Genomic DNA, 21,151 nt, shown 5'->3' on the forward strand with positions numbered 1-21,151 from the left:
TTAAGAGGTTCGGAGCGATTTGAAGCGATTTGTAGCGTTTTCTGTGATTGTTTCGAAACGCCAACAACCGCTATGAACCGCAAAAACTGCATTTGCGGGTGGTAGCGGAAAAACCAGTCAGCCCTTAGTTTTGTAGAATATGAAAACATGACAGCGGGTGGGTCCTACGCGATCCTGTGAAGTGTTACTGTCCATCAAAAGTCTTACGTGGAAATATTATCCAGCATCCAACATCCATCCGGGAAAGCGTTCCTCGGATGATCTCGTTCTTGCATATTTCAGGTCAGAGCATCGGACGTTCAACATGTATGTGAAGTTTGGTCGACATGTACAAGTCACGAGCGGATAATTTATGGGTTTAATCGAAAAAATTCATTATGTCTAGTGCTGACAATACAAAAAAAAAAGAAATCATAGGAACCTCCAAATCAAATCTTTGGACGACTGAAGTCCCAAGTCATGCTCCCATGGTGTTTTGTAAGAGATAAATATAGATACGTTATTCTAGGTTTAACTCTTAACCATATACTTCTTTTTGTATTCCTTTTTGTATTCTTTAGGATTGTTTAACCTAACAGAGAGAATGAATGGTTTTGTAAACTACATCGGAAGTATTTTCCGATACTTCATAGTGGATGTTGTGGATCATGAATCCATCCCAGATGTAGTGGTGCAGCCGTGAACTAGATGAAAAATTCTTGAGTCATGAACAAGAATAAATCGTATGAGTAGATCAAAGGACATGGGATTAGGAGCGAACAATACCACAGCTTCGAATCCTATAACAAAGTGTTACTAGAATTGCAATACACTACAAGGCAATCTCACGATTGGATACTTATATGTGTAAGTTGTCATTGTATACAGTACTGACGCAGAAGGCAGCGGTGGAAGGAAGACGACATTAAACAGGGCCGTCTTTTAGCACGTGCAAGTAGAGCGGTCGAATAGGGTCCATAATTTTAGAGGGTCCATAATTTTTATTTGTTTTAGTAATAGTTATAAATTTAAAATCATATTTTATAAAAAAAAATCAGAATAACTATATTTGAATTTAGTTTCTGTATTTATAACCAATAAATGTAAATTACAATTTTTTATTTTTTATATAACCAACTGAAAATGCAATGAATTTGGAAGTAATTAGTATTTATATCAATTATACATTTTGTAAAGTAAGAAATGGTTGTTAATATGTGTGTGAATATTCAATGGTAATATAGAAAGTTAATATTCTAATTAATTATGTTTAAGAAACAATTATCAATTAGTGATTATATACGGATAACAAAATATATTTTTCACTATTTTTAATTAGAAATAGCAAACACAAAGAAAAAAAACTAACCTACAATTTTTGTTGACGAGAAAAAAAGAGTAACTTGTCCACTCAAAAGTATATAGCTTACTATCCATATTTTGTTACTCTAGTATATTTATAGATTTTATGATTTTTTATTATAGATACAATAAATGTTTAAAAACTGAAAAAATAGAAAATGATCAAATTCGATGATTTGATCGATGATTTTACATTGAAAAATGTCAAATAATCAAGTTCAATTATTTGATCATTGACTTTACATTAAAAAATAGAAAATTGTATTATTTAGATATAAAATAATTAAATTGATGTATTTATTTTATATTATACTAATATTTTGTAAAAATCAAAATTATTTTGGATTAGTAAATAGGGTCTTATTTTCTTTTTTGAACAGGGTCCGTATCAAGTTTGAGACGGCCCTGACATTAAATATGATTTATCAGGAGCATTCTCCACTTTTTTATCCGTTTTAGAACCCAGTAGAACCCACTTTTCAATCCTTATTTCTTTCTTCATATTGTAAAAGGAGAGAGGGAGGGGGGACTTTTTTTTCTCCTTTTTAATAGTCAAAAGAGGAATTCATCGTTTCAATGACTTAGAACCATTGGTGGAGGCAAATGGTAAGGTTTATAAAATATTTTTTAAAAATTATTTGTTTTTACTTAAGAAAATTTTTTAAAATATTTATTTTTGCTTAAGAAAATTATATTGACCTTACTAAAAATAAAAATGTATCTTCATTATTTTTTTTAACTCCAATAGAAAATATTTCTGACTCCGCTACTGCTTAGAACAGCTCTATTGGTTTGAAACCATGAGAATTTCTAAAAAAAAAATTAGCATTTTAATTTTTTGATTATGTTTTAGTTTTTCTGAATCAACAAAAATGCTAATTTTCTCTCTGATGATTGACACATGTCCTTGCGGTACATTGGCAGTTTTTCTAAACCTCATTAACATTATAGTTTATGAGGAGAGTTTGTTTTTTGCTCCTCTTTTTAATAGTCAAAGGAAGAACCGTTCATTTCAGTGAATTAGAGCAGCTTTTTTAAACCATGAGAATTTCTAAAAGAAAAAATATTAGTTTTTTAATTATTTGATTATGTTTTAGTTTTTCTAAATTAATAAAAATGCCAACTTCTCTCCGATGATTGACACATGTCTTTGGAGTATATTTGCAATTTCTTAAAACCTCATAAACTAGAACTTTTGGCCATTCTCTCTCTTAAATTATTTTTTTTTCATTTTTCTTAAATGTTTAGAAATTTTCCTAAACTTTACAAATGAAGATTCTCTTATAGTGCTTTCTTCCCTTTGGTCTTTTTGATTCTTGTAAATGGTCACCACCTCTTTTTTCCTTTTAGAAGGACTTATGGCAAATAAATTTTAATCAACTTTGAAAATTTTGAAATTTCATTGTTATTGGTTCATTAATTTTAGCAATTTTGGTAAAATTCTTTGTTAATGGTTTGAGAAATTTTAAAATCCATTAAAATCTTGAGAAAACTAGGAAAGAGATACACTAGTTATTATTGATTTTCTAAGTCTAACTAAATCTAGTGTTATTCGGAGACGAATTCTCTTCATTTTATTATAAGACATAACACTCAAAATATCATGTGTATCCATGAGATTTATAAAATTTATGTGATAGAAAAGTCTACAAAAAAATAATCCAAAATTATATATTTTTGAACTATACATTTTGAATTTGAACTTTTTATATTTTTTTCAAATTTTATTTTTGAACATTTTAGAAATTTAGAAAAAAAGTTATTAGAAATTGTTTTTGAAAGTATTGTTAAAAATATTATTTTCAGTTTTAAGTATTTTTTATTGTTAAATTCATAAACAACATATTTTAAATTTCTCATTTATATATTTAATTTACAAAATGAATGATAGAAAATAAATAACATAAATTCATGAAATAAAAATCTAGAAAAGTTATGATCAATTTTGTAAATCAATGTGTATATATTTTCTTTATCCACATAAATTTTAAAATTTATCATATTTTAAAATTTACAAACTCTACACAAATTTATCTTCCAGTAAACCCCTTTAGTCGAGTCATTAAAACACTTCTTCTAGAACCAAAATGATTATCTCTGTCCACTAGGTCTGTATCTATCTCCGAATGTCGTCACATACTGTTCACTTCTCCACATGATAAAATTATTTTACTCTCTTCTCTCACTTTTGTTCCTAGGTTAATATTATATTCATTAAGCTGTTATTTGATCATGCACGTGCTCTCCAACAAGGAAAACATGGTACACCTCAGAGCATCATTATTGATTGTCCTTAGTTTTGAATCCTCAAGTTATTTAATTAATTTTTATGTTAAAAAACAAAGTTAAGGACAAACCTCCAAAAGATTGATTATTGGTAGGACTTATAAAGACTAAGGACAATCAACCACAAAGAAATAAAGACTATATATGGACTCAGAAACTGATCCAACTAACTCTCTTTTTTTTGACTAAGGTGCAGAATGATGATAGTGAGATTCATGATGGACGAGGTCCCAGTTATGGAAACAAAAATGATTAACATATAAAGATTACACACCCAGAGGAGGAACTACTAAGGAGATTTGAAGCAATATTTGCAGGATGAGCCACTGCAACAGGTTCTTGTGACTCGGCCTTTGTCGTCTCATTTGTGTTTTCTGAAGCAGTATTTGCAGGATCAGCTCGGTTTCCAACAATTCCCTGTAATTTGGCATTAGACTATGCCTACCCTGCAATTTTATCAACCACAAAGAACAACTCTTTTGAATGATCAAAGTGGCAACTAGCGTCTCTCACTCTCATCATCAACTCAGATCAAAAACACCAGATGATTAGAGAGATGATGGTCAATATTGAACCTTGACAAACTCGTAAATGCCATCAATGTCAACACCGTTTCCATCATTGATCGTTGATATAGCCTCACGTACCGGGTCATCTACATGTGTGTCCCTGAAACAACCAAAGAAAGAAATAAAAAAACGTAAAAAATGGGAAAAAATTTATCAAAATAACAATACATGAAATCAAAGATCAGTGCCACAAACTCAGAGGAACTATCTTCATCGGAAGAACTATCTGCTGCATCAGGATCCATGCCCACTGCAACAGAGAAGAGTTTGGGCATGATATTAAATCAAGAAATTGAATCATAAATCCATTGAATCAGACTACCTTGATATTAAGCAACAAATAAGTGTTCGATCGTTCGTAGATCTTAATCGAATCGATTTCAAGGAAAAAAAAAATAAAAGATGTTACTCGATATACCTTGAAGAATAATCGATAGCTACTATCTCTATCCGCGCTTCGGAAGGAAGTACCAAATCTCAGTCGCCGGAGAAGAAGAGAGCGATTCGTTGGAGAACAAGAAGAGAGAGAGATAAAGATGATACATTGTGGTTTGACACATATCCCATAAGGACATTTCTATTGTTCTTTAATTAAAGAACGTCCTTCAAATTAAAAGGTATTTTTCTTTTTCTTTTAATTATAACTGAGCTAAAATACATATTAAGGACAGCGATAATCTTGCTCTTATTCATAAATAAACAACGTTTTTGATAAAAAAAAAAGTAAACAACGTTTATCATATTGTATTATATATATACTGGACTCATGTTATGGGAAAAAGCATAGCAAACATCATCGTCAGAACAGAAACAAAACGTTCTTACATATATGTTTGTCCCTAAACGTTATCGTCTATTGATATTATTACGGCATTTAGTTTTTTTTTCATACTTTTATTTCTCTTCGCGTCATATTCATTGTTGTAACTTCAAGCCAGCCCCAAGGGGAAACAAAAAGTTTAGGCTTCCAGCCCTAATTTATTTAAGTATTAAACCGGTCACTAATTTTCCAAAGTTTCAAGTAGTCTAGTGTTTAATTTAGCTGTCTTATGTAAACTAGGTGAAAAGTTCGCTTCCCCTTGCCCCATCTATCTTATTAAAACAGAAACATTACAACTTCTTCTAGGTGGATTTTAAAGTTGATCTTATGTAATTAATGCTATATTAATCTACTTATTTTTAGACATGCCTTTTTTATAAATAATTAATATCAACCATTACCATAGTTTTTCACTTCTTACCTTATTATTATATCAACTACGCATGTTTCCTTATATTGCATATATTTTACTATAAACTAGATACATCCACTAGCATATTATACTATAAGATATATTATTAATAATACATCTACTAACATATAATACTATACAACAGATTAATAATAATACAATATATTATATGTATTCATTAACTTGCATCTATTAATATTAGCAATACTATGAAGACGACAAATTCTATACTTTGAACCTATAAACCATGATATACTAATTTATAACAAAAATGATATTACTGTTACAAAATTATTTTTTATAAAAATTATTTATAGCAGCAATTTGTTATATAAGATAAATTTAATCAAGACCCAAATCTTTTATTTTTTCTGTTCAGAAAAAAAGAAACCTACAAATATATACCATTAAGTTAGCCAAATTTTTTTCGAATAACTAGTAAATCTCACCAAACCAAAAAAAATAAATTAAAAATATAACAAAAGATATTATGTTTGAAATTTAGCTCACCGGGTCGGGTATAAATCTGTTCATTTCAGGTATGAGTTTTTCGAGTTCTCAACATTTGGATCTAAGTAGGTATTTGATTTTTTTGTCCGGGTCGATTTTTTTTGGTTCCAGATCATTCTAACTTTTTTATATTATAAATCTTAAATAATATACAACATGTATATAAAATATGTGAATCAAAAGATAAATCCGCGCATGCGCGCGGGTCATGATCTAGTTTAATTTAAAAGTTTTGTTTTGAAATTAACATTTGATAAATGGGCTTTAATTTCTTATTTGCTTGCAGCCTTTATATTTCCAAGACCAGTACTGTTTCAAGCTAATAATTGGTTCAAAGAATCTAGATCTAGTCTATAATAAGTTATATAAAATATGCTTAGTTTTATATGGACAGTTGATATGTAACCAGTGTTACTTCTTATAGACTTATACCATGTCCAATGACATTCTATTTTTTTCTCTATAATTTACTGAGTAATTCTAATAATTTTTGCTCCAATAGTATTATTTTATAATAGAATTATTCTATTACAGAATGAAATATAGAGAACTATCATTAGAGATGCTCCTAGGAAGTGCTCAAGGTGCAAATGCGATAACATGGCCCATAACTAATCTAAGACATGCCTGTATATAACGTATGTGATATGCATGCGTTGTGTCGTTTCACATAATACATCTTGAGGAATATAAGAAGCGAATGTTCCTTTCATCAGCAGTTGTTTATATAATTATATGTACGTTATCTATGCATGGTCAAGACGTGTGGTGATGTTTCCGTAACAAGTTTTTATCGCCAGATATACGAGAAAGGCACGTTCTTATTTTCAAATTATCTTGATCACGATATGTATATACTTAGAAGAGAGTTACTTGTAAGAACATCATTCCTGGTAAGCATCAGGAACCGTGACGGTAAGTCCATCCAATATATGATAGAAATTCTACTAACTAGTGGTCTATCTTACTCAAAATTTGAATACTGGTTATAACTTTTAAGTTTACCAAAAAAAAAAAAAAACTTTCAAAGCTTTACCAAAACGATATATATAACTTGTCAAAGCTTAATCCATCGGTTTATAAATGTCAAAACGTTGGATGTTAAAACCGGTTAGTCGTAATTTGACTTTGAATTTGCTAGCCCTCACCGACTAGCACCGACACCGACACCGACATAGACGTATCCTCTCTATAAATTGAACTCAAATCCCTTAAGACGAGCATAGCAAATACATCACAACACTACACAGATAACAGAGGAAGAAAAATGTCGTCCGAGTGTCCTGGTAAATTTTCTTCTCACATAATCTCTAAGCTAATAAACTGTTGGCCAATAAGATAAAAACCCTCTAAACTAATGTTCTTTATATGGTAGATATGGCTTCAAGCATTTAGATCTATTGTGGTTCAACATAATTATACTGTCATTCTCAAATTAAGTAAACAGTATAAATGATATACGCATGAAGTTCCATGGAATTTCCCAGTCAGGAGCATAGGAAAAGGAACCACCGATCGTTTAGATTATCATGATTTTATGCAATAATTTTAGTTGTATGTTAAACATTATAAATATTTGTATAAAAATAAAGGCACAAACTTAAGGCACAAACTTTCAAGCATCGTAAGGACACTAATGTTTTTTTTTTAAATGTCAGACCGGCATAATCAAGTAATGGGCTTACTAATCTCTAAGTCTAAGTTACATAGTGTCAATTACAAATCGGTCCGATGTGGTTGCTTTGAGTGTATGCAGGGAAGAACTCGTGGCCAGAGCTTATGGGAACAAATGGAGATTATGCAGCGTCAGTGATAGAAAGAGAGAACAGGAGAGTGGATGCAATCGTAATTTTGGATGGAACTCCAGTGACTGCAGACTTCAGGTGCGACCGGGTCAGGGTTAGGGTTGATAGAAACCGTATCGTCGTCAAAGTCCCTACCGCCGGCTAGACCTGCATACAGAACACGTACGCGGTTACCATATCTGTATAATATGAATAAAATAAAACTTTATATAATGCATGGTTCATAGTTGGTCATGATGTAGGTTATAGGATATCTTTTGCGTGAATAATTTCGTTTTTGGTTACCCGAACGGTTTGGGATGTATAAAGCTATAAATAAGTGTGTTTTTTTTTTGACATCAGCTATAAATAAGTGTTTATATAACGCAATGGTTGCGATTTGAATAAATTTAACATCCTATTAGTTCTTAAGATATGGGATCATCAATGATATTCAAAATTAATTACTCCCTCTGTTTTTTAAAGATAGATGTTTTAGAAAAATAAATTATTTCACAAAGATGTATTTTTTATGTTTCCTATATAAAAATTGCAAATTTCAATAAAATTGATTGAATTTATTGAAAGACTATTGGTTAAAATGCATTGGAATTTGATAATTTCTAAAAATGATGTATAGTTAATGTGTTTTCTTAATATGTGTGAAAACACCAAAACATACATCTTTAAAAAATAGAGGGAGTAGCTAGTAATCATGATTTGTCTCTCTTCTTTCCACATTTTCCTCTGTATTGTATTAAAACACTAGAAAGATATTTAACATGATTACCAAAAAAATAGAAAGATAAATTCAGAGCCGGACTTGACCCTATACCTGCGAAACATTTGAATGGAGCTCCACTCTTGTGAGGCTCTTTTTAAATATATAAATGGTTAATGTAAAATAGTAAGAAAATGATAAAAACAGATTTTTAAAACTATAATTATGCAAAAACAATTTTATAATAAACTAAAATGTTCTTTTTAATTTTTAAGTAACCAAAGAATATTTTATCTTAACAAATAGTTTTAAATTATTTTTTTCCAAAAATATCTTTAAAATTTTAAAAATTAGATAAAACATGTGTTTTGAATAGGGTCTCCAAAATCTCAGGTCCGGTTCTGGATAAATTATATGTAAATGGGAGAAAGAGCAGTGAATACTTGGATCAACTAAATCATCCTCTAAATTTTTCTTCACTTGAAATGTTTCCACGTCCAAAAATTGGTAGTAACGGGCAGAAAGCTTCAGATGACTACAACGAGCATGTCTGAGAGATGCTATAAGTTATAAGGGGAAGCCACAATGTGTGTACTCTGACCGTTCCCTGTTCCCACCATTTTCTGGTTGTTATACATCAGAAGAAGCCAACTAGACCCATGTTTCCTGTTTCCATAACACGGCCAATAAAACACACACAGTGCAATTAAGAATCGCCCATCTATTCACCACATATACAAAATGTATTAGACTAGTTACATTGAGGCTATTGAAAGATTATTTTCAACTGTTGGAAAAAAATAAAAGCCAAAGCAATGAGGTTATTGAATAGTATTAGATGGGTAGAATTTTTTCAATAGCTGAATACACAAAAATGGAACCCCCTTTTGACATGTGTCTCTTTCTGTTAGATTGTGTAGATTATGAATTTTTTTATCATCTCAATTATTCAACAACAATTATTTACAACTAAATCAATTTATTTTTTATATCAAAATTTGAAAGTTTTTCTACTCTATAAATAGAAACTTGTTCATTTGATTTGAATACAAAAATACTTCCATTTTTACTATAGTTTTCTATCATCTTACCCTTAAACTCTTGGTTATGCCCTTAAACTATTTTCTTTTATTGACTATCCATATTTTTATTTTTGTTAGTTGTAAAAATGTAACTAAAGTAAAAAATAAAAACATTTTATTTTATGATTTTAATTAAACTAATTGAAAACTTTTATTAATATGAAAAAATGGGATATAGTGTTGAATTTTATGAAACAAAACTATTATAGAATATAAAAAATGAGTGGATATGAATTGTTAGGTGGAAGAGAAAAAATATGATGTGGAATGTAAAAAATAGAACATTGATATCAAATTTGTTAGACCAATGTACAGTCTTAGATAAAGCAGAGAGGTTGCAAGAAAGTGAGACATGTTAAAAAAAAAAGTGTGACATGTTAACTACAAAATTAGAAAACAGATTATACACAAGAGTTTCCTATGATGCAATAATGAAATGCTACAGTGGGTTGTAATAATGAAGTAGCTGAATATATTATTTGACTATTGATGGCTTCAGTTGTAATGTTGAGAATAAAAGAGAGGATGTGATTTTGCAGAATTGAATTAATTCAACTGGTTGAAAGCGTGGTTGAAAGCGTAAAGTATGAGGTTCATAGTTAAATGACTCTTTTGTTACAATTGAAACATAATTATTTGTTCCAAATGATCTTTTTAAAAATGAGGTTTGGACAGTTTTTTCTCCCCAAAACAAAATATTGATTGGTATAAGTATTAAGTTATAATTGGTTGTTTTGATTTTTTATATATATTTATTCCTCTCAACTATTTCAAATGAATTATACTGTAGAATTTCTTTTCTTAAAAAAACTATACCAAAATTTATCATTTTCTATGAGATTGGTTTATTTGATTTGGACAAAAAAATTAATTTCTTATACTATTTAACACTATTCAACAATAAACTCTTATTATGGAAATAATAAAATTGTGGGAAAGAGATCAACTTTTAAATTTATAATTGAATTATATGAAAAATATTTTAGTTTAAGTTGATAATTAATGTTTATATATATTTATTTGAAATAATAATAATGTGACTAGGTGTTGAGTTTTTTTAAATAGATCCATTGTAGAATATGAAAGTTGAATGAATGTTGAATGATGATGTGGAAGAAAGGAAAAATGATTTGAAATGTAAAATGTATAAAAATAGATGTTGAATAATGTAACCATTGTACATACTCTTAACATCTTTGTATATGTCTCCAAGAATATGAAAAATATCTATGCCGCCATTTCTAGTCAGATGAGTTTTATAATGAACTCACGATCACCATTACAAATGAGAACACAACCACCCAATGTTTTCCAAATTATCATCATCACTTATATTTTCTTGTTTTATAAAAAAAAATCTATAATATATATTGTTTTATAATATATATTGTGTTTGTTCTAATGTATTCATCTATAATAATATTGCTCTAAAGTTTGAGTAAAATAGAAAAATTCTACTCCTTTTTCTAAATGTAAAAAGAAAAAAATAGCAATTTTTATATTAGAAAAATAAATAAATGTGTATTAGAGTAGATTTACCTCTACATACTATTATAAAGGTTAAAATTAACAATGGGCTAAAAATGTTTTTAGACCATTTCTAGTGTATTTTGCTATTTTGTCTTTAAAATATAAAAACTCTATATTGATAAGATATTTACTCTAATATAATTTTTAAATAGCAATTTCTAACTATAGAATAAAAGCATAAAATTTTTATTTCATTTTTATTTGTGGAAGAAAAATAACGGTTTTTGTTTTAAATAAAAAATAGAGATGAGTTAGTTGTTTATTCTTTTAAATGATATAATAGAGAAAAAAGTAAAAACATAACACAAACAAATCTCCAATATATAAATAATATATTTAGGAGATTCTAGCTTTAGAATTTCAATAATGTGTGTACGAAATAGAGTTTTTTTTTTGGTCAAATAGATATTATATCTTAGTGTTTTTAAAGTAACTAGGTTTATCCGCGATTTTACAGAGAGTTATATTATATATAAAGAAATATATATTATGTGATGTTAAAAAGTAAATATATATTATGTTTACAATGTTATAATTATTGAATATAATTATAAATATTAAAATTAAAAATTTTAACTTTAAATAGTTTGATAATAAAAATTTCTGCATATATTTTTAGAATATCAATGAGAATTAAGATTGTTCCACAACATAAATCTAAGTCACTAAAAATCTTTTTCTTACATGAAATCAATATTGTAATTGATTCGGTTAATTAGTTTAAAAATTAACTTTTATTTTATTTGAATACATGAAAAACGTAAATATTCTAGCTTTTAGAGAGAGAGAGAGAGAGAGAGAGAGAGAGAGAGAGAGAGAGATAGAGAGAGAGAGAGAGAGAGAGAGAGAGAGAGAGAGAGAGAGAGAGAGAGAGAGAGAGGGGACAGTGAGAGAGAGAGAGAGAGAGGGGGGGTTTGTGTGGCTCCTAGATGATGGTTAAAGGCTTCTATAGCTTCGATATCGAATTTGCTGATTTGTTTTACTTATAATTTTTGGATTTGTTTGATTATTTTCTATTCATTTTAAATAAATTCCCATTTTATATGTTTTTCAAAAAAAAATTCAACATCTTTTGAATATGACTAAAAATAATATATAACATTGTATTTTGAGATATAAATAAGTGTTCAAATCCAAATAAATTGCATATAATTGATTGTAGAATTACTTTTCATTTAGCATTGATAAAAATAAAATAAAAAAAATCTAAAACCATTAACTATTAAAATAGTAACAACATTTAAGATTTCACCTATGAAGTACATGTAACCAAAATCCCTTAAATGACTTTTCTTTTTTAATATTGTATAACAAAAAGTGTGATATAATTTTAAATGATTTATAAATCCTTATAAATATAAATATATACAATCATAAATATATTTATAAACTTTACATACAATTATTTATAAATTTAATTAAGTTTTTGTGGTTCACTTTGCTTACAATCTTTACTTACATGATTCAATAATACAATTCATCATTAGAAAATGATTTTAAACTTCAATTTAAAAGTTGAAGATAGTTGATTTTATTGAATAATTTTATTTTAGAATAAATGAAAATAAATAAAATCTAAAATCCCATCAAAATTATAACAATATACACGATTTCACTTATAAGCATAGTAACCAAAAATCACTCAAAATAACTTCTGTTTAATATATAATAAGTGTATGAAATAATTATTTCTAATTTATATAAATCATTATAAATATACATTTATACAATAATAAATAGAATTTACAAATGATTTTATAACCTTCTATAAGTCTTATAAATACATTTTAAATTTATAAAAGATTTAATAGAAGTCATATACATGATATATGAACTCTTATAAAATGATTACGTAAGCTAGAATAAAAAAAATGTTCTCTAATATTTTCAAAGTCTTTATAAATAACTAAAAAATCATGTGTGGGCTTTAAAAAACATAAAAAGTTCTAAAAAATCCTAATATAGAAATATAATTCTTTACTAGGTATTTTTCTAAACAATGTACAGAAATAAAAAAATCAGATGAAAAAAATACCTGATAGATAATGGCATTCATCATAGGATCTCTTGTCTCTACACGTCTGAGCAAAATGGCTTAGATGAACGTAAGCATAGACATCACGTAGAGCTTGGACTATCCATGATGTTCCATAGAAGGGTTTGCGTGGTTCCTAGATGATGGTTAAAGGCTTTTATAGCTTCGATATCAAATTTGCTGATTTGTTTTACTTATAATTTTTTGGATTTGTTTGATTATTTTATATTCATTTTAAATAAATTCTCATTTTATATGTTTTTCAAAATATTTTTCACATCTTTTGAATATGACTAAAAATAATAACATTGTATTTTGAGATATAAATAAGTGTTCAAATCCAAAAACTTGCAGATAATTGATTGTAGAATTAATTTTCATTTAGCATTGATAAAATAAAATAAAAAAATCTAAAACCTTTAACTATTGTAACAACTTTTAAGATTTCACCTATGAAGTACATGTAACCAAAATCCCTTAAATGACTTTTCTTTTTTAATATTGTATAACAAAAAGTGTGATATAATTTTATATGATTTATAAATTCTTATAAATATAAATATATACAATCATAAATATATTTATAAACTTTTACATACAATTATTTATAAATTTAATTAAGTTTTTGTGGTTCACCTTGCTTACAATCTTTACTTACATGATTCAATAATACAATTCATCATTAAAAAGATTTTAAACTTCCATTTAAAAATTGAAGATAGTTGATTTTATTGAATTAATTTTATTTTAGAATAAATAAAAATAAATAAAATCCCATCAAAATTATAACAATATATAGGATTTCACTTATAAGCATAGTAACCAAAAATCACTCAAAATAACTTATGTTTAATATATAATAAGTCTATGAAATAATTCTTTCTAATTTATATAAATCATTATAAATATACATCTATACAATAATAAATAGAATTTAAAAATGATTTTATAACCTTTTATAAGTCTTATAAATACATTTTAAATTTATAAAAGATTTAATATAAATCATATAAATGATATATGAACTCTTATAAAATGATTACGTAAGCTAGAATAAAAAATGTTCTTAAATAATTTCAAAATATTTATAAATAATTAATAAATCATGTGTGGACTTTAAAAACATAAAAAAATTCTAAAAAACTCCTAAAATAGAAATATAATTTTTTTATTAGGTATTTTTCTAAACCATGTACAAAAAAAAAATCAGATGAAAAAATATCTGGTAAATAATGGCATTTATCATAGGATCTCTTGTCTCTACACGTCTGAGCAAAATGGCTTAGATGAACGTAAACATAGACATCACGTAGAGCTTGGATATCCATGATGTTTCAGAGCCATCTACCTCTGCATTTTTTGGTTGAAGCCTTCGCAACTGCAAATCACATCATCAACCTTCTTCCTTCTGCAGTATTAAAAAACAAGGGTTCTCATGAGTTGTTATACAACACCAAACCGGATTACACAAGCTTAAGAGTTTTTGGTTCAGCGTGTTACCTTTTTCTGAGGTCAGTACAAGCTCACAAACTAGAGCCCAAGTCCCTTCAGTGTGTATTCCTAGGCTACAACCACCAGTACAAAGTTTACAGATGTTTGTTTCCACCAACGGGAAAGATCTACATATCAAGACATACTATATTCGCTTTTCAAAAAAAAGACATACTATATTCGATGAAGAATGTCATTCCTTCAAAGACCAATATAAGCATCTTGTGCCTTTGTATGAGACTCCACTTTTAAAAACTTGGCAAGCTGCAACTTTGTCTCATGTTCAGGTGAATGACGATGAACAAGTCACCTGCATTCTCAGTGTTTCTCTGCCACCTCCAGCAGCAGCTGATGTAGTTCATGATGTTGTACCAAACAACCATGATCATGACAATCGGTCTGATCACATCGAAGGAGAAAGTCAATGTTCAATAATCAGCTGCTGCAGCTCCAATTCCTAATATACATCCTATGCAGACTAGAGCTAAAACTGGAATACACAAGCCTAACGTCAGGTATCCTCTATTGGCACCTAAATCTGCTACTCCTCTGCCAAAGAATATTGCAGAAGCGATGAAACATCCAGGATGTAATAAGGCATTGATGACTGAGATGAAAAACATACAATTTCTTCACACATGGACCCTAGTTCCTCCTACAGAGGACATGAATATTGTTACAAGCCGATGGCTCTACACTTAGAAGCTGAATCCAGATGGGATAGTAAGGAAGCGTCGTTCTAGGTTGGTGGCAAAAGGTTTTCAACAAGAGGAAGGCGTCTGACTATCTTGAGAAGTTTAGTCTGGTGGTCGGAACGTCAACAATCCGTTTGATGTTGGATATTGCAACTGCCAAATACTGGCCAATAAGCCAACTAGATGTAGCCAGTGCTTTTCTCCATGGTGATCTGTAGGAACCAGTGTTTATGCACCAACCAGAAGGAATTGTAGATTCCAACAGACCGTCTGTTAGCATGCACTTTCCAATGGTCACCGACTTTGGATTGCTGAAACGCATTCTACGATATATGAAAAGCACCTTAAAAAAACATAGGGAATATCGCTAATGTGTTTGGTATATACAAACAGAAAATGCAAGTGCTACTTAGAATCTTCATATCAAATAGCTATACAAGCCATATCACTTATAGATAAAACAGATCTATATATATAAAGTTAAAACGTTACAAAGGTAAACTCTATGTAAATGGTACAGAGTGCAGTGAATACAGGCATCAATCAAACCAACTTGGAACAATTAAATCATCCTCTAGATTCTTTCTTCTTCACTTGAAATGTTTTTCAGCGTCCAAAAATTGGTAGTAACGGGCAGAAAGCTTCGGCTGATTAAAAACAACGAGCATGCCCGAGAAGATGCTATAATTTATAATCGGAGTGGTTTACTCTGACCGCTCCCTGTTCCGACCATTCTTCTGGCTGTTGTACATAGGAAGTAGCCAACCTGACCCATGTTTCCTCTTCCCATAACACCGCCAATAAAGCACACCCAATGCGATTATGCAGACTATAGGAATCGCCCATCTATTCACCAAACATACACAAATGTATTAGATAAAGCAGAGAGGTTAAGAGAAAGCTTAACTTATTGTTCTTACCTGTCCAAGTCGAGAACGGGACTATACACTACAGTCTCCCACGTCCCAACGATGAAGTGCCACACTGGGTTGTAATAAAGAGACTCTGCTGTCCAGAACATCCTCGTGTACGTCTCCAAGAATATGAAGAGTATCCATGCCGCCATTTCTAGTAAAATGAATTTTATAATGAACCGTCCCACAATCACCATTACAAGTGCGAACGCAACCAGCCAGTTGAACAGTCTGTTATTGTATTCTTTGATGAACAAAGACCTTGCCTTTCCCATCATCTGCACACGCACAAGCATAACAGTTAAGTGTTAAACTCAATACTTCTAGTACAGTGTAGACAGATGCATGTACATTACCTTAGTTAGCCTTAGCTCATAGTTCTGTTTCGAAGGACCAACACATTGGTGTTCAAAACTTTGATTGCAGTAAACGAAACCTGCATTGAACTTAGCCATTGAAGGGAGTCGGAGAGATTGCAAGTGGTCCATGTCATCTTCACATTTTGTATACAGCGCCTCACAGAGCTTTGATGATTGATATTCATTTGCAAGAACAAAATTCTTGTATTCCTGCATAATATTTCCACGTCACAAGAATGTGTATAAGATACTTGATAGAAATTCAGATTAGCATATACGGACGGATTCGTACCTCCTTCATTTGATCATCCAACTGATCAACAGATTTCTTTGCATGTTGTCTTCCAAAATGTTGAGCATCAAATGCTTTTAAAGCTCCATCATGTGCCGCTTCATGGGCACCTTGGAGAGATTCTTCAGACATAGGTAGCCGCAATTTCACCATCCTCTCATGGTACTGTTTCACACATCTCTGAACGATATCTTTATTGAAAACCTCAACCAGTGACCCTGTTGATGGGATCTCTCCTTTATTTAAAGCATCCAGTATCTGCAGAGTGACCAGAGTTTCAGAATTGCATCATACCAAATAGTAAGTATAGAAGTCACATATGTAGTGTTATCAACGTCAAACTTCCACTCATGAAATCATTTGTTTTGAGAAATTCTGAGCATAAAGCCATACAGAAAAAATATGAACACACTCACCTGTTCCAGGAAAGAGATAAATTCCTTTCCATTGAGTGCTTTCCCTTGTACTATCTTTGGGCGCAGAATACTAGCGACGAGCTTTTTCAATTGATCACGCCTTGCAACATAGGTAGAGTCCAGGTCCTCGTCCTTTAGGTCACACAGCTTTGTCCTCATGAGATGGGGCTAAATAACAAAAAAGAAAACAAGGAGCAAAGTTATGATAAAATAAAGAGTGCTGAAGAATCCAACTCTTGCATTCCTAACCTGTGGTAAGCTAAAGGCTGTGCTGTTGTCACCCATAATAGCCAAGGAGTCCCGGATCCGGTTAACCTGAAAAAGGAGGATAACAAGAAAAGGTTATTAGTTCAGAGATAGTAATGATGATTACTGGTAAAGATGCAGAAAGAAAGAAGAACATACCTGATCAATATTTTTGTTACCTGAAAACATAATAAACAAAAACAATCAATTAACAAGGGATGCTGCCTCAGAATTAAAAAAAGAAAAATGGAAAAGGAACTCTGACCATCTTCATTAGGGACGTGTCTGAGAGCTTCATCCACCATTTCCTTCACAGATTTTCCTTCTGCATGAAGTTGGAATAGTGTTAATCATGACCAGCGGCGAATTAAAAATAAAACTGAAGCACTATGATAGTATCATGAATGTTATTGCCAAGCCCCATGAAACTTACGCAGAAAATCACGCTGGATAAGCCACAGAAGCTTTGACGGTTCGAAAGCAACATCTTGTCCCTACAGGATATGCAGATAAATCAGAAACAAAATTTTGTAAGATTTCAATTGATCAAGAAATAACAGAAGCAGAGTTAGGGAAGTACCTTTACTCTGCCAATCGAGTAGCATGAGCCAATGAAAATAGAAGCTAGTCAGTATTCATAGAAGCATAATATTAACAAAAGAGAAGTGCAGAGTGAGCAAACCTTCCATAAAACTCTTCTGCTAACTCAACAGCAAAGGAGAGCCGAGAAATATCAGCTTCCCGGATCTGATGAGAACACGTATCAGAAATAGAAACGTAGATGAAATTCTTTCAAACACTACACTAGTTATCCTTATGCTTACACATCCTTGTACGTAAAATGACTATGGTTAATACATTAGCTTCAGTAACTAAGGCAAAAGTATTTTTATAACCAAAGGCAAAGGAATATTTCAGAAATTGTATCTATGAATGTGACCTCGGGACGGGAAGATTACAATAAGTTTGTCAATACCCTAAATCCTTCTTTAAGATGAACTACCTACGCCTTTTCGACACTTTGGTCTTTAGTTTTACTAGTGGCATGGTAATTGACATATTGATCACTGAATATCATTTTTAATACTCTTGGGTTATAAGTATAATGTTTCTAGATTCCACAAGCAATCCGAACAAAGAACGAAGCAGGACAACTTACAGTTTCAGGCAGATTATAGATAAGCACAGAACTCATAACCGTTGCCAGAGCAAATATTCTGGAAAAAAAAAAGAAGAAAATCAGCAATAAACAACTGATTAAATATTTATATCCAGAGACCATCATCAAACAAATGTCTAAAAATGTTCAAAGAGTAAACATACCGATCGTCATAAACATTAGACTTTCCAACACTTTCGAATCCTTCAGTGTCGAGGTAGATAATGGAAGTTTTTACTCCATCAATCTCTAGCTCTAGTGGCGTCCCCCATACCCAAATCCCTGTTTACAACAAACAGTTAATTGAATCCCAACAGAAAAAAAAAAAGGTTTAAAACCCTTTCGATAGCAAGCAAGAAGAATATATTTTGCAATTGACACTGGTGACCATTACCTTTTGTTTTGGTATCACGCATGTGTCCAACACCAAACCCTGATGAACATCAAAATACTTGTAAGTTAAAAAAAAATATGCAAAAGCAGCATCAAACGTTTTATACACCATAAAAAATATGTACAATCCAAAGTATTAGAGATGAGAAGCACACCTTCATAACAGGAAAGGGAAAGAAGCTGATTGAGTAGAAAAGACTTTCCAGACCGATACGGACCAATCACCTACAAAATAGGAAACAACATTGCAAAAGGTGAGGGAGGGATAAAATGAATTTTGATAAATGAGTGGGAAACATCAAAACTCTTTGACATACGGCGACAGCAGCAATAGGAGTAGTTATTCTGCTAATAGCTTCCAAACCTTCTCTGCTAAGACGAAGCTTTGTATGATTCGGATCAGGTTCCACTATAGGAAACCTGCATTAAGCAACAAGAACCAATTGTGGTATCAAGAAAAGATCTCCTCCATAGACAATGAATTGTTACTAGTCTACAACAACAGTTTATTGCAACAATGTGACTATAACAGAACCTAATAGTACTTCAGCAACTACTAGCAATAGAACAAAACAGGAAGATAAAATTAATTCATAAGCAAGACACAAACAAACAAAGAAAAAACATTAATTTCAATCAGATTGCAACGAAACAAGACCTAATCTGTCTACAGAATGAGATCCAAAGATAACATCATTCCGACCAAAAGAACAATGCATGCGGTCGGATACTTATGAATCGAACCAAAACTAAAAACTTGAACCACAAATTCTCATATACAAATCTGATGGAGATCGGACTTACGCTTGGTGAAAATTCTCAATTGAGAGACACGTTTGAAGCAAGAGGCAGAGAGACAAGAAGAAAACAACGGGCCGTTGAGATATTTCCATGGATTTTGACCCCCAAAGAGACGACACGATTCGTTATCCACCCAATTGCCGTTTCAAGTCAATGCGTAGAGATTGTGACCTGCACAGGCTCGCGGAAGAAGAAGGAGAAGGGATCTTGGAGGAGGAAACTTGGGGAGATGGGTGTAGGTTAAGAATCGTGCACTCGCATAGACCGGAGGAAAGAGGGTTGCACCAGATCTTGGTTTAGACGAGGAACACTGGATTGCAGGATTCGTAGCTTAGAGGGAACCGACGAAAGTAACAAAACCAATAAAAAATAAAAATAAAAATAAAGACCCTACAAATTATTAGTGTGCTGACTTGGCCTTTAAGGGTGAAACTGTAATTTTCGAAACCTGCTTACGTAATCGCCATTGCAAAAGTCAGATTACTAGTGCAAATCTCAAAGAACAGTTTTTCAAATCTCAAAAATCGCTACTCCAAAGTCAGCTTATTAGGTAGCGTTTTTTTTTTTTCATCTGAAAAGGTTTCTATTGATTCAAGAGTATCATACATAGAACTGCAAAACCAAAATCCTTAGACTACAAACAAGCCTTAAGGATCACGGTCAGATCCAAAAAAGTGAACCACATAAGACTGGTATCTAACTATATGAACAACACTACTAGCTTTTTTTTTTTGTCAACGCAAAACAACACTACTAGCTATAAGGCAAGCTTCCCCATTCTCATCATAGGACACATAAGCAATCCGCCAAGTCAAAAAATCATTAAATAACCGTCTGATCTCTAAAACTTTAGATTTGAAGGAGGGCCATGCCTTTGGCCTATTGATAGCGTTTACCAAGTTTCTTCCTTCAAGAACAAAGTAAATCTTCAGACTCCTATGAGAATGCATACTCTCTATTATCCAAGCTAAACTCAGGAAGTATACTTCATCCTTTGATCCCACTGCTCCAAAAAATCGACGACTGTGGAGCAGGACTTCACCTCTCGTGTTTCTGAGTACCCAAACAGCTCCTGCAACATTAGTTCTTCTTTTCCACCGCATACCAATACTGCAGTGAAGTTCTTCTGGATCTCGAGGTCTCCATGTTGCAACATGCTGTCCTAACTGAGGACTAGTGTCATACACAGTCCCTGGATCCAAGTCTTGTGCCGCCAGCCATAAATTGGCTTCTTCACAGACCTTTAATGTTATTTGATCCCCATCGGAAAAAAATCCCTCAAACAGCAAAGAATT

The 21,151-nt window shown here is 31.1% G+C and overlaps 2 protein-coding genes across 2 annotated transcripts; one reads left to right on the forward strand and one right to left on the reverse strand.

Annotated features, from left to right (window-relative positions):
* The first annotated feature begins 7,101 nt into the window (after positions 1 to 7,101).
* Positions 7,102 to 8,182, forward strand: LOC108846384 (protease inhibitor HPI). Its single transcript, XM_018619615.2, has 2 exons — positions 7,102 to 7,224; positions 7,695 to 8,182. The coding sequence occupies exons 1-2, from the start codon at positions 7,206 to 7,208 to the stop codon at positions 7,886 to 7,888; spliced, it is 213 nt and encodes a 70-aa protein (XP_018475117.1). The 5' UTR covers positions 7,102 to 7,205; the 3' UTR covers positions 7,889 to 8,182.
* Positions 8,183 to 15,725: 7,543 nt separating this feature from the next.
* LOC108848028 (uncharacterized) lies at positions 15,726 to 20,216 on the reverse strand. Its single transcript, XM_018621432.2, has 17 exons — positions 19,860 to 20,216; positions 19,373 to 19,475; positions 19,211 to 19,280; positions 19,057 to 19,095; positions 18,827 to 18,944; positions 18,663 to 18,720; positions 18,186 to 18,250; positions 18,084 to 18,090; positions 17,937 to 17,997; positions 17,769 to 17,828; positions 17,663 to 17,682; positions 17,507 to 17,572; positions 17,258 to 17,425; positions 16,842 to 17,099; positions 16,547 to 16,759; positions 16,197 to 16,468; positions 15,726 to 16,122 (listed from the first exon to the last, which is right to left on the reverse strand). Exons 1-17 carry the CDS (start codon positions 19,946 to 19,948, stop codon positions 15,981 to 15,983), a joined length of 1,809 nt encoding a protein of 602 aa, XP_018476934.1. The 5' UTR covers positions 19,949 to 20,216; the 3' UTR covers positions 15,726 to 15,980.
* Between the last annotated feature and the right edge of the window lie 935 nt (positions 20,217 to 21,151).

Source organism: Raphanus sativus, chromosome 3 (genome assembly GCF_000801105.2).
Source record: "Raphanus sativus cultivar WK10039 chromosome 3, ASM80110v3, whole genome shotgun sequence".
Taxonomy (NCBI): Eukaryota; Viridiplantae; Streptophyta; class Magnoliopsida; order Brassicales; family Brassicaceae; genus Raphanus; species Raphanus sativus.